Consider the following 13,990-nt stretch of genomic DNA (forward strand, 5'->3'; position numbering starts at 1 on the left):
TCTACTTGTCGTTTCTTCTGTGAGGAGCTGATTGGAGGGTTGAGTGCAGCCTTCAGAGAAAGGAGTATCTGGGAAAGGCATCAGTGGGGAGTGGCCGGGGTGGGGCAGGAAACCAGGATGGTTCCAGATGCCCCAGAAGGCGAGGGCAGCTGTAAACGGAAGAGTAAGACCACTGCTCTGTCTTCTCTCTTGCCTCTGTTTTCTCCCGTCTCCTCTTCCTTCTACCTCTGCAGTTCCTTCCAGTTAGTACAATGAATGAATGTTTTCATCTTGGATCTCTTGACCAAACACAAAACAAGCTGGATTATCAATATCAATTAGTAATCACATAGCCCATGACAAAATATGTTTTCTGGACCAGGTTTAGTAAGGCTGCTCTGAACCCTCTGCTCAACTAGACCTGAACCTTCTGGCTTCCCCATCTGTCTTTCCATTGCCCGGTTTTAGCAAGAATCCTAATAAATTCCTCAATAGCTGATCAGATTCCTCATCCCTCACCCTTCATATCTGATCTTGCCAGCCTGCCTTTGGCAAGAATCATCTCAAGTCAGAGTAGTCAACCCCCCCCCCAACATTTGATATTTCCTCTCAGTGATTTTTCATCCACTGACCTGCTCATGGCTATAAATCCCCATTTGCCCATGCTCTGTGCAGAATTAAGTCCTGTTCTGTACTGAGGTCTCTCTCCCCTTTTTGCAACTGTTCTGAATAACAGCTGCTTCTACCACTTTACAGTCCAGCTCTGGTTTTCTTTGATACCCACCCTACTTCCAGTATCATATAGGGCCAATATTTTGAAACAGTCAAGTTAAGAAGCCCAAACGGGAGAGACTACAGCACTGTATTTTGGTTATTGAATCTGTAACGCTTACCTCATGCTAGAGGCAGCTGAGCATACAAAAACAGATACCATACTTCCTGGCCTTGAGCAACATTTGATGTGGATAATAAAACAAGAGAACCAGTGGGCCAATATTTATTACAAATTATTTTATGTGGCAAATGAAAGAAAAACCGTAAGGATTTTTTTTTCAGATTTAATATATTTGCCTGCTTTACCAACTAAGGTGATGGAGTGATAGAAACAGAGGTAGAAAATGGAGTTTGCCTCCATCTCACAGATTCCAAAATAGTTAAAGCTCACAAAGGCAAGTAGGGAGCAGGAACAAACCGAGAGGGACATTGACAGAAGCAAGATTCTTAACACCAACTTAGAAGATGCAACAGGGCCACCAGTGAAACGAAAGAGTAGCTTCTTGGGACTCCACTCTGCCTCAAGGTCAGCAGACAGAACTGGACATGAGTCCAGAGGAGCCAAGGGCTGCAGCTACAAACACGCGTGGCTCCCCTGGCCATCTCCTCCTGGGTCTCCAGTCTCCTCTCCAGGCAGCCTTCCTAGTTCTCTACCTAAACCAGAAACCTAACCATGCACACCCTTGCCCCCCTGCTTTAAGTAACACCTTTTGGTGCCTCTGCACAGCCTAATAAATCCCCAGCCCTTCACCTGGTCTACAGGGCCCCCACCATCAGCTCTGCCTCCCTGGGACTCCCACTTCCAGACCCAGTGCCCCAGGGCACCGGCCAGGCTGTTCCTCACTCCCTTCTGTTCACCCTGCTCCCGGCCACAGTGCCCTCTCCTCTGACCTTCACATGGTTGACCTCTTCATCATCAGGACCTGGCATGGACATCTTCCCCGAACCCTTCTCCAGATGGCCAGGAGTATTCCGGACCTCTGGCAATGACTAGTTTATGTGACTTGCTTCCCTCTGGACATTGAGTATTTGAAGGCAATGGCTACATCTTACTCATTTTTGGGATCCCCAGCACTAGGCATGATCACCCAGTTTGGCGGGACAGGGGTGGGGGGGCGTGTGGGTGGAAAGAAGGCTTTCCTGGTGGCTCAGATGGTAAAGAATCTGCCTGCAATGTGGGAGACCCGGGTTCAATCCCTGGGTCAGGAAGATCCCCTGGAGGAGAGCATGGCAACCCACTCCAGTGATCTTGCCTGGAAAATTCCATGAATACAGGAGCCTGGTGGGCTACAGTCTATGGGGTCTCAAAGAGTGAGACACGACTAAGTGACTAAGACTTTTCCAAGGCAGGGAATAGGGTTCAAGGCACTGTTTCTTGGTGATTTAGTGTATGAGTGGGCTTTAAAGGCTGGTTCTGCTGTTTACTATCTGGGTGACTTCAAATAAGGTTTTCAAAGATACTAAGGAAAACATATCTGATAACACTCATCTGGCAGGGCCACTGGGAAGCCTGAGTGAAACCAGGCATCTTAAAGCATTTAGCGCTGCTCAACCAAGGTTGGCTGCTTGTTTTTTTCATTCGCATGGGAGCCCCCACTGGAGGCCCCAACATAGCTGGTGACAATAAGCAAATCCTGTTTACCCAAGACATGTTTAATGGTAAGAATAGAGAGAAAGGTCAGCTCTCGATAAAGATCAGGCTCCGGTTTTGCTGAGCAGAGCAGCACTGCCCCTTCCCCTCACTGCTTCGAGCAGCAGTGTTTCTGGATCTCTCCTGCGAGCCACAGGCAGTGCAGGATACGTTTCTTCTCGGCAGCCAGCTCCTCTTCCGAGAACTGGCCCAGGAGTTTCTGGACAAATATATTCTGATCTTTCAGGAAAATATTCTTATTGATGCCCACGTTGGGCATATTCTCCAGGGACCCAGATCTGAAATGGAAGCTTAAACGTCTGTTTCGCTTTAGGCCAGGTGCTTTCTCTTCAATCCAGGTCAGCGGGCTGCGGAGGCGAGAGGCACAGTGTTAAATTCACTGAGAGCACATGGATGCTTGCTGGCACCTGAGCACCCCCTGCTAGAGCCTCCTGTGAGCCCATCTCTCCTGCAGCGGCTGCATCCCGACCTCCACCAGCCTCCCAGAGGCCATGGCGACTTTTGGCAACTCTACTGACCAACGGTCCTTTTATTCAGTTTTGCCACCAGGCAGGGGAATCTGTGCAATGATTTTGGTGTGAATATCAGTTCATTATTCAGGACTTTCTACCCTGAGCCCTGAGGATGCAGACCTGAGGTTCTGGAGCAAACTGCTGTTTCCAAGTGTATGTGCATTTTTATGGGAAAGAATTCTTAAGAGTGCTTTCATTCCATTTCAAAGAGGTCTGTGATCCCCCACACATGCCAGAGAAGACTAGACACTCTCTGCCTGCTCGTATGTGCCCCGCAGGTCAAGGTCAAGGTCAGTACTCAGAAAAATCTCCAGTCCTAATGGGACATACCCCACTTCCCTAAAGTTTCTCCTTTCTCTGGGTTTATCTCTTCTGTCTTTATAGTAGACAATAACTGTGTTACCTGCTTAATCAGAAACAGAGAAGCCTAATTAGGCCTTTGATCTAAAGAAGCTTCACTGAATAATATGACAGCAAAAATACAAAATCTGCTTTAAAAAGTATTCTAAAAAACAATACAGCATTGATTTAAAGACTTTTACAAGAAAAAGAAAAAAAATCCATAATTCTTTCACCTAAATAAAAACCTCTTCAGTTTGAGACAATCCTTTCAAGTATTTGTCTATAGTCAAGGCTATGGTTTTTCCTGTGGTCATGTATGGATGTGAGAGTTGGACTGTGAAGAAGGCTGAGCGCCGAAGAATTGATGCTTTTGAGCTATGGTGCTGGAGAAGACTCTTGAGAGTCCCCTGGACTGCAAGGAGATCCAACCAGTCCATTCTGAAGGAGATCAACCCTGAGATTTCATTGGAAGGAATGATGCTAAAGCTGAAACTCCAATACTCTGGCCACCTCATGCAAAGAGTTGACTCATTGGAAAAGACTCTGATGCTGGGAGGGTTTGGGGGCAGGAGGAGAAGGGGATGAGAGAGGATGAGATGGCTGGATGGCATCACTGACTCGATGGATGTGAGTTTGAGTGAACTCCGGGAGTTGGTGATGGACAGGGAGGCCTGGTGTGCTGTGATTCATGGGGTCGCAAAGAGTTGGACACAACTGAGCGACTGAACTGAACTGAACTGATGTGGTATATAAACCCTTAAGTATAACTAATTTTTGACTATGTTTATTTAAAAATATCATCCTACAGATACTGCTATGATGATTATTTTCATCTGCATATCATGGACAACTGATTATATAATTCATTTACTATTTTATTATTGCCAAATATTCAGGCTCTTTCTAATTTTAATTTAATATGGATAGCCTGCATTCAAACTTTTCACACATATACACATAAGTTTTCCTTCCTTCTTCTAGGAACAAAGTTTCAGGAAGTCTTAAGAGGACTTGCTCTGGCTACTTCTCTTTGCCTTCCCGTCCTTACTTCTCCTACAGGGTTGAGTCAGGGTCAAGGATAAGGCAATCTGGTTGGACAGCTGTGATATGAACAGAGAAAGGGTTCAATCCTGAGCAGGCATCAGGGTCTTGTCTCCCATTACCATTCCTTGGATTCCTTCCCCCTTCCCCCCAGGCTGCAGGCAGGCAGGTCCAGGATGGGCAGTTTAGACCAGAATTGCTAATGGACAAAGCGGAACTACCTTTTGTTTGTTCTCTGCCTCTAGAGGGATGGGACATAATAAAGCTAAATATACAGGTATGGGGGGACTTCCCTGGTGGCCCAGTGGTTAAGACTCTGTACTTCCAATGCAGGGGGCACGGGTTCAACCCCTGGTTGGGAAACTCAGGGAACTAAAGTCCTACATGCTGTGTGGCATAAAAAAAAAAACAAAAAACAGATATAAGGTATGAGGTTGCAAGAAAGGTGCCCAGACGGCTCACTTAAGATTCTTTTGAGCGCTGCAGGAAGCTCAGGGTAAATGAACCCTCCCTTCAGCTTACCGAGACCTACACTAGAGAGTGAGTAAAATGTTTAAGAGAAAAATATGTACATAAAGAGGGAACCATGCCAACACCCACACATGCAGGGAAACATCAAGAGAGATGTGGATAGAGAAACTTCCTCCTTTTGTGGTCCCACCTGCTCAAAACTTGGTTATGCTGTTTCCTGTTCATATATATATGTGTATATAAATATATATATATAATTTTTGGCTGCACCATGCAGCATATGGATCTTAGTTCTCTGACCAGGGATTGAACCTCCGCCCACTGCATTGGAAGCAGGGAGTCTTAACTACGAACCATCAGGGGGAGTCTCCCTGTTCACATATTTAAGTGAGGACATCAGCTGTTGGGACTTTACTGTCAATTAGAGAGGAGCTAAAGGTGGCCCTGGGCCCACCCATGTTCTGGGCTTGGACAGCTCTTAGCTCTAGGCATCCCAACCCAAACCACAAGCTTGGACTCAGATGGCTCCTCTGGTCCTCTCTGGAAACCTCCACTTGCAAATATCTGCATTTACCAGCCTGAGCTCTGACTACCTGCAAAAATGCTTCTTACTTCTCACCTTCCACAGGAAGGTGTACACCCACAGCCACATTCCTCTAGACAGCACGTGTCTCAAGCACTGCAGAGGTGGCAATTTCTAACTGTGTTCTTCTAACAGGACGAGGGGGTGGGGGGTGCACCTGGCTCTGGTCCCAGCCCTACCAACCAGCTTCAACAAGAGAACTGAAATGTGCACCTCTTCTATACAGGTTTGGGTTGAAAAAGTGTTTGAATGCTTATTTTTACAAAGTTTGGAAACTGCTAGTAAAATGGAAAGAACACAGGCTTGGAAGTGAGCAGCACTGGGTTCTCCTGGATGATCTGGGGCCTGAGGCTAACGATACCTACTTCACTGATAGGTAAGGATGAGGTAAAGATAAGGCCTGATGTGTTTTCGATGATATTCCTTTTTTGTGCCCTTCCTGTGCATTGTGGAGGAGAAGGTGTGATCATTCGAGGACTGCAGACAGGCTGCTTGAGCATGATTCTCACATAATCATTTATTAGCTGTGTGCCCTTGGCGAGTTTTTTAACCTCTCTGAGTCTTGGGTGATCATAATTTCCCAAGTGATCATAATAATGCCCGTTCCAGACAGTTGGTATAAACATTATATGAGAAACTTCTTGTAAAAGCGCTAGGCCCTGGCACATTGGCAAGAACTCAGTAAACGTTAGCAAATACTAGCACTTTGTGCAACAGGGCTTCAGGCAGTGACCCTGGTCTCACTGGTCCTTTTACTGTGACCTTTCAACATCATGCCTCCCCACCTCCTCAACCCCTGCTGCAGCTCTGCTCTGTTCCACTATGTTGTTAGAAGGCGGCTCTAACTTAAGGAATTGTGTCTGCAAACAACTCGCAGAGGCTCCTAATGTTTTAAAGGCTTGTTATGAAGCTTTTTATCTTGAAGGGTTGTCTGCTGGTGAAAGAGCTGCATTTCGTACAAGATGGGTCCCATCATGATGTTGGTTTCCCAAATGGACCAAGAGGACTTGGTTTCGAAAAACAACACATCAAGGATATTCAGGTAAAATCTGAAAACATTTAGTGATTATTTCTGGCATTGTGTTTTCTGTCATTTATGGACGTGCGGCAGTTTATGGAAGATGCTGGGAATCAATGAGTATCACTACTACCCAACTGGAAGAATTATCAGGGTGTGTAATGAACCAGGATCAAATGGAGGCTTTAGCAATGGAGGAACCAACAGATACCACCTTAGTATGATCTTATAGTCAACCTGAACATCTTTGTACTATTTTAAAGTCTCGAACATTTTTAAATGAAAAAAAAAAAAAAAAAAAGACTTGGTATGGAGAATAAAGAATCAGTATTTGGGGAACATTACAACAGTATGATGTGATAAAGCTGGTAAAGAGCTGGGCATGATACAGGCAAGCTGAGTACAATATTAATGGCAAGATCTAGGTGGTAGCTGTACAGATGCTCACTGCAGAGTTCTTTCAACTTTACCAGTGCCTGCAACTTTCACAATAAAATGTTGGAATGAATGCAGGTCACAGATGTAACTGGACTTCTGCTCCTATATCTGATATTGTTCACTGTGTGGCTTAAGCAACCTGCTTATATCTGTGTGTTGTGTGTCTGAGTCGCTCAGTCATGTCTGACTCTTTGCGACCCCAGGGACTGTAGCCCACCAGGCTCCTCTGTTCATGAAATTCTCCAGGCAAGAATACTGGAGTGGGTTGCCATTTCCTTCTCCAGGGCTCCCATAGGGAAAATTAGAATTGGATGCCTCAAGTCCAAGGGAGCTCCTAGGGGCATCTTCATTACTAGAGTGTTCCTCCTCTGTAAGGCCTTCTGACTTCCAGATTATTTAATTGTGAGCCATTCAGCGGCTCTTCTGATCTAAACATATCTAACATATCAGATCTGTATGCTTCTCTTAACCTTATGGGGTGACTAGGAGGAAGGTGTGAAGCAACATAAGTAAGATTTCAGCACCTGTCCCACTGCAGAAGCAGATGGCTCTTCTGGAGTCAGGGTGGGGGTCTAGGTCCCTGGGTTTCCCCGAATTCTCCCTCATGAACACACAAGGATGTCCTTATATTGCCCCCTCCTCACAGCTTATCCCGACCTACCTTTTGTTCTCTGTCTCCAAGCACACGGTCATCTTCATATACTGGTCTTCCTTTCGCTCTTCCAAAGTGGCAGACACGAGAGAAAGCTCCCCGAAGAGGGAGACCAGCCAGGTCAGGCGAGAGATGCCACTGAATGCAGGGAAGCCAAACCGCTCTTCTTCCAGTGGGGCAGCTGTGGGGAAACACAGACAAGTCGGGGGCTGGAGGGGAAAGGCTGATGATTGGGGGGTGACAGGGAGCCAACAGATGTGGCTGGGGGTCAGAACACACAACCTTGCCTCATAGCGGGGGTATGCGAGATGATTCTCATGGAGACTTTCAGAGAAACGTCTCCCTTTGCTCCTGCTTCTGAAACTCAGTTTGTTGGTAAAATAAAATATTTCATTGGAAATTGCAGGTTATCTGGCCCACAGGGAAATAAAAATGTTTCAGGCTTCTAACATGTATATGTTGTGTGTGTATGCGTGTATATATATATACACACAAACATATATATATATACACACACAAATATATATATATATATACACATATATATGTGGTACACATATACATATATATTCTCTTAGTAACTTGAAGTAAAAGAATTAACATATTTTAGTCCTGCAAGCCTATATTCTATAAATATATAACTGTGTAAATTATAAGAGGGCGAAGGAATAGTGATAGCTGTGAAGAAAACAGTAATACCTATAGACTACATCAATATCAAGATAATTGATACAGTGGTATATTCTTAGACTTCAATATCTATCATCTCAGGTACAACAGTACATTCCAAAGAGGATCTGGGTGAGAAACCTGGTCAAGATGTTACTCCTCTCTGTTCCCAGTCTAAATTTTAAACATAACTTCAATTTATAAGATGTCATATCTGTTACACTGATCTTTAAACCACAGATTTCTTGTAACTTGATACTGACTTAAAACAACTCATAATTATGAGTATGTTCTAAAGAAGATCACAAGCAAATCAAATAAAAAGGTAAATACTAGCAAACCAAGACTGTAAGTTTCATAGATTACATGGTTTGAAATCACTAGGACCTAAGTGTCAAATTTACACAGGAAACACAGCTCCCTCTGGGCTGGTCACTGTCTGCTCCTTCTCTTTGCAGAGGACTGAGCAGCTGGCACAAATCTGAGCCCCAAAGTCATAACTGTTGGGTCAACTTTGTGAAGCTACCCACCTCTGAGCTTCATTAAAAAAAATCTGTATGACAGGGGTAATGAATACCCACTTTATGGGATTATCCTATGAATTAACATGAAATAATACGTGTCACATACTTAGCACAATTCATTGTGCAGATTGATGGTTATTATTTGTTGCCACAATGCTCATTAGATGGTCATTTTAAAGGATGAAGATGGATCTCATCCTTGGAGAATGAACTTCTACAGTGGGGAAGAGAGTAGGGATGAGATAGTTAGGGTATTTGGGATCGACATGTACACTCCGCTATATTTAAAATAAATAACCAGCAAAGTCCTACTGTACAGCACAGGGAACTCTACTCAGTGTTATGGCAGCCTGGATGGGAGGGGAGTTTGGGGGAGAATGGATACATGTATATGTATGACTGAGTTTCTTTGCTGTCCACCTGTAACTATCACACATTGTTAAATGGCTATGTGAAGTGAAGTCACTCAGTCGTGTCCATGAAGTGAAGTCACTCAGTCTTTGCGACCCTGTGGACTGCAGCCCACCAGGCTCCTCCATCCATGGGATTCTCCAGGCAAGAATACTGGAGTGGGTTGCCATTTCTTTCTCCAGGGGATCTTCCTGACCCAGGGATCGAACCCAGGTCCCCCGCATTGCGGGCAGATGCTTTAACCTCTGAACCACCAGGGAAGCAATAAAGAGTTTAAAACATACAAAGCCACAGTCATCAAGACAGTATGGTACTGGCACAAAGACAGAAATATAGATCAATGGAACAAAATAGAAAGCCCAGAGATAAATCCACGCACCTATGGACACCTTATCTTCGACAAAGGAGGCAAGAATATACAATGGATTAAAGACAATCTTTTTAACAGGTGGTACTGGGAAAACTGGTCAACCACTTGTAAAAGCATGAAACTAGAACACTTTCTAACACCATACACAAAAATAAACTCAAAATTGATTAAAGATCTAAATGTAAGACCAGAAACTATAAAACTCCTAGAGGAGAACATAGGCAAAACACTCTCTGATATAAATCACAGCAGGATCCTCTATGACTCACCTCCCAGAATATTGGAAATAAAAGCAAAAATAAACAAATGGGACCTAATTAAAATTAAAAGCTTCTGCACAACAAAGGAAACTATAAGCAAGGTGAAAAGACAGCCTTCGGAATGGGAGAAAATAATAGCAAATGAAGCAACTGACCAACAACTAATCTCAAAAATATACAAGCAACTCATGCAGCTCAATTCCAGAAAAATAAATGACCCAATCAAAAAATGGCCCAAAGAACTAAATAGACATTTCTCCAAAGAAGACATGCAGATGGCTAACAAACACATGAAAAGATGCTCAACATCACTCATTATCAGAGAAATGCAAATCAAGACCACAATGAGGTACCATTTCACACCAGTCAGAATGGCCTCGATCCAAAAGTCTGCAAGCAATAAATGCTGGAGAGGGTGTGGAGAAAAGGGAACCCTCTTACACTGTTGGTAGGAAACTAGTACAGCCACTATGGAGAACAGTGTGGAGAATCCTCAAAAAACTGGAAATAGAACTGCCTTATGACCCAGCAATCCCACTGCTGGGCATACACACCAAGGAAACCAGAACTGAAAGAGACACGTGTACCCCAGTGTTCATCGCAGCACTGTTTATAATAGCCAGGACATGGAAGCAACCTAGATGTCCATCAGCAGATGAATGGATAAGAAAGCTGTGGTACATATACACAATGGAGTATTACTCAGCCATTAAAAAGAATACATTTGAATCAGTTCTAATGAGGTAGATGAAACTAGAGCCTATTATACAGAGTGAAGTAAGCCAGAAAGAAAAACACCAATACAGTATACTAACACATATATATGGAATTTAGAAAGATGGTAACAATAACCCTGTATGTGAGACAGCAAAAGAGACGCAGATGTACAGAACAGACTTTTGGATTCTGTGGGAGAGGGAGAGGGAGAGGGCGGGATGATTTGGGAGAATGGCATTGAAACATGTATAATATCGTGTAAGAAACGAATCGCCAGTCTAGGTTTGATGCAGGATACAGGATGCTTGGGGCTGGTGCACTGGGATAACCCAGAGGGATGGTATGGGGAGGGAGGTGGGAGGGGGGTTCAGGAGTGGGAACTTATGTACACCTGTGGTGGATTCATGTTGATGTATGGCAAAACCAATACAGTATTGTAAAGGAAAAAAATAAAAGAGTTTAAAACATACAAAAAGGAATAAAATAAAGGATGAAGATGGATTCTGAAATGAGATTAGAGATGAATGGTTTTCCCACTTAACAATGTCACACTTTCCTTCCTGTAATGCAAGTCCTCGGGAATGGTGGCCCAGATGCTTTAGGGTGCAGAGCTGGAGGCTCTAGCTTGTTAATTTCCTACTGCTAATGCCTTAGGGTACAGACAAATCTAAGAAATCCGCCCAAAGGAGACTGCAGAGCTGGAAACTCCAGGTTGTTCATTTTCTACTGCTAATGGAGGTGCTCCCAGAAAGACCAACATAAATAGCTGAATATATAGTAGACTGGATATTTTGGCTGTAGCTACTGTTCTGATAACTTGTTGGAGGAAGGAAGGGACTATGCATATTCTATTTGCTGCATAGAGAAGTATAAAAATATTCTCTTCTCCAAGGAACCTTTTTCTCAGTCCTTTTTAAAAGAGAGCTTTCATTTTTAATCTGTAGAATATAATCTCCAATTCGTCAGGATTTCATGAGAGAAGCTTCTGTCTAATCGACTGGGCCAAAAGTATAAATGTGCTTCAGATTTCTAACACATATTTTACCCAAGGCCCACCAAGCAATCAAATCTCATTTGAGGAAAGAAGCAAAATAGATATTTTTATTGTCTGTGGCTATTTGGGAAAATTAAATTGGCCCACAGAGACTCTTTGGCAGAAATGAATCCAAGTTCCCATCCTAGAGAGCTAGGAAAGAACTCAGCCTCCCCACCTCACCCCACCCTGCCTCACCAGTTACATATGACCTGTGATCTCGCCAAGGACTGACCTGTGAAGAGGAGAGACCCTTTCAGCAGGTTCTTCCCCACCACTTCTTTCTTCAGGAATGCAAACTCCTCCATCAAGAGTTCAACATGCTCCTCATGCAAGACTTTCCCTGTCATGACAAGGATGGAGTGAAAAAGGCAGTTATCATCAACTGTGTTATTTGTAGGATATACACATGAAATTATTAGGGGATCAGCTGGGCAACCTATTCTTATATGATTCAAGAAAAAGTAGTTCTCTGTACTGTATTATATTTACTACTCTTCTGTAAGTCTGTCATTATTTCAAAGAAATAATCTTCAACAAAACAAATAGTGATAGCAACAAAAATATGAGAGCAAGCCAGAAACAGTCATGGATTATGAAATAAGAACGTCTTAGGAGAAAATGAAAGGGCAGCTTGCAATTAATGACTTGAAGTCTCAACTCATTCATTTTCTCACACATATTTCAGCAGCTTTCTAAAATAACTAGTAATTTATGAAATTCTCAAGAACCATTTTGGCCTCATCTTTCAAAATAGGGTGTTTTGTCTATCTTAGAAATAATAAGTGTTTTTAAATTTGGGAGGAAAATGAGAAGTAAAAATACCATGATCCTGTTTACCAGAAAGAACCACTACTAAGATATTGGTTTATTTCCCTTTTGTCATTCTGCTGTGAATTATTTTTCATGATTGTGACCATACGGTGGAAACAAAATTATTTTTAAATTATAAATGTAAATTCATGTCATTGTAGAAAATTGAGAAAACGTGAAAGAGCCTAAAGAAAAAAATGAAACCATTCAGAATGCTACCAGTTAATCATTGTTGCCATTTTGTTTCATTTGCTTTTTTTCCCCCTCCTGTATATGTGACATGATGTTGACACTGATGTTTAAGCAATACAGGAAAGATCTCAGATCCTAGCTGGGAGATAATCAGAAAGGTAGTTTGATAGTAGATAATCAATGTTACTGTGGGTATAAATCACCGACAGGACATGGGCACTAGGGAACTTTCTGGGCACTAGGGAATAATAAAAATGTTCTATATCTTGACTGGAGTAATCATTACATGGGTATATATACTCTGTCCAAATTCATTTAACTCTGCACTTAAAATCTCTGAATTTATCACAAGGAAATTCTGTCTCAAATTACAAAAACTCAGATAATCAGATGAACACCAGAATTATTATTCAATTTTTTCAGTGGCTTTGGTGTTAGCCTGTTCAGAGCTACTTTTGTAGAAGAAATAAAACGTACTTCTCAGAAATTCTTGTGTCATAGGGTTCATGATTTGTAACTAGTTTAACCACCGATTCAAGTGCTAGAAAAGCTTATCTCACTTGTTATTTAAATATGTCAGACTTGGCAAGCTATCCCATCTGATTGATTGATTTTATGTGTGCCCATGAAAACAAAAATATGATTTTCCATTCTATTTGTGATATTTAAAATGCAAACGGTACTCTTAACCAAGCAGTAGTAAACTATTGATACCCAATGCTGAAACTATTTTCTATGGCGTCCTGGGTAAATATGTCGGAACAGTTATGATTCTTAGAAAACTCTTTCTTGTATGAAGATGAGATCTCCATCTCTATAATTCTACCCCCTACCAGCAGAAGCAATACAACATAAATTTATTTTCTCTTTCTATGGAGAGCTTTTAATATATCTTAATTTTTTTTCTTTACATTAAATATTTAAATTTCTCTAGTGATCTGTCCAAATTATGTGTAACTTTTTAAAATTTGTTTTGGTTTTGGGGGGCTATACTATATATACAATTTAGCACCTTCTTAACAATTTTTAAAAATGTATTATTTCATATTACTAAAACAAATTATGCTCATTATAGGAAACATGAAAAATAAAGAAAAATAGATAGTAAATAAAATGATCCAAAATACCACTACCAAGAAATAACCACTATCAAAACAAATTGTCCACACATCTGTATTTGTTTTAAAGTGATACCACATGTAGTTCTGTAACTGTTTTGTATTTAGTCATGTATCATGTACCTTTTTTATGACAGTAAGAATCTATGACTTTTAGAGCCTGAATAGTATTCATCAGATGAAAATACCATAATTAACCACTAACCATTTTCTTTTGAATACTGAATTTGTGTGCCAATTTTTGCTCTTAAAATGTTGGCATGTACACTTCTGTACAAAATAATTTTTTAATGTATTTCTGTAAAATTAGGTTTACAAAAGATCTGAACTTTTTACTACTCTTTGATACATATTTTGACTTGCCCAAATTGTTAAATTAATGATGTTGCATTTGGGGCTTTCTAATTATTGTGCATCAACAT

The 13,990-nt window shown here is 41.9% G+C and overlaps 1 protein-coding gene across 1 annotated transcript in view; it reads right to left on the reverse strand.

The window, feature by feature from the left end:
- Positions 1-1,017: 1,017 nt before the first annotated feature.
- Positions 1,018-13,990, reverse strand: part of BLVRA (biliverdin reductase A) — a 52,119-nt gene continuing 39,146 nt past the window's right edge. The window contains exons 6-8 of the mRNA XM_040259865.1: positions 11,681-11,788; positions 7,471-7,642; positions 1,018-2,751 (exon numbers count right to left, since the gene is read on the reverse strand). Of these exons, the coding sequence (XP_040115799.1) occupies positions 2,493-2,751; positions 7,471-7,642; positions 11,681-11,788 (539 nt within the window). The 3' untranslated portion in view covers positions 1,018-2,492. The remainder of the gene's footprint in view (positions 2,752-7,470; positions 7,643-11,680; positions 11,789-13,990) is intronic.

This window comes from Oryx dammah, unplaced genomic scaffold, assembly GCF_014754425.2.
Source record: "Oryx dammah isolate SB20612 unplaced genomic scaffold, SCBI_Odam_1.1 HiC_scaffold_18, whole genome shotgun sequence".
Classification (NCBI taxonomy): Eukaryota; Metazoa; Chordata; class Mammalia; order Artiodactyla; family Bovidae; genus Oryx; species Oryx dammah.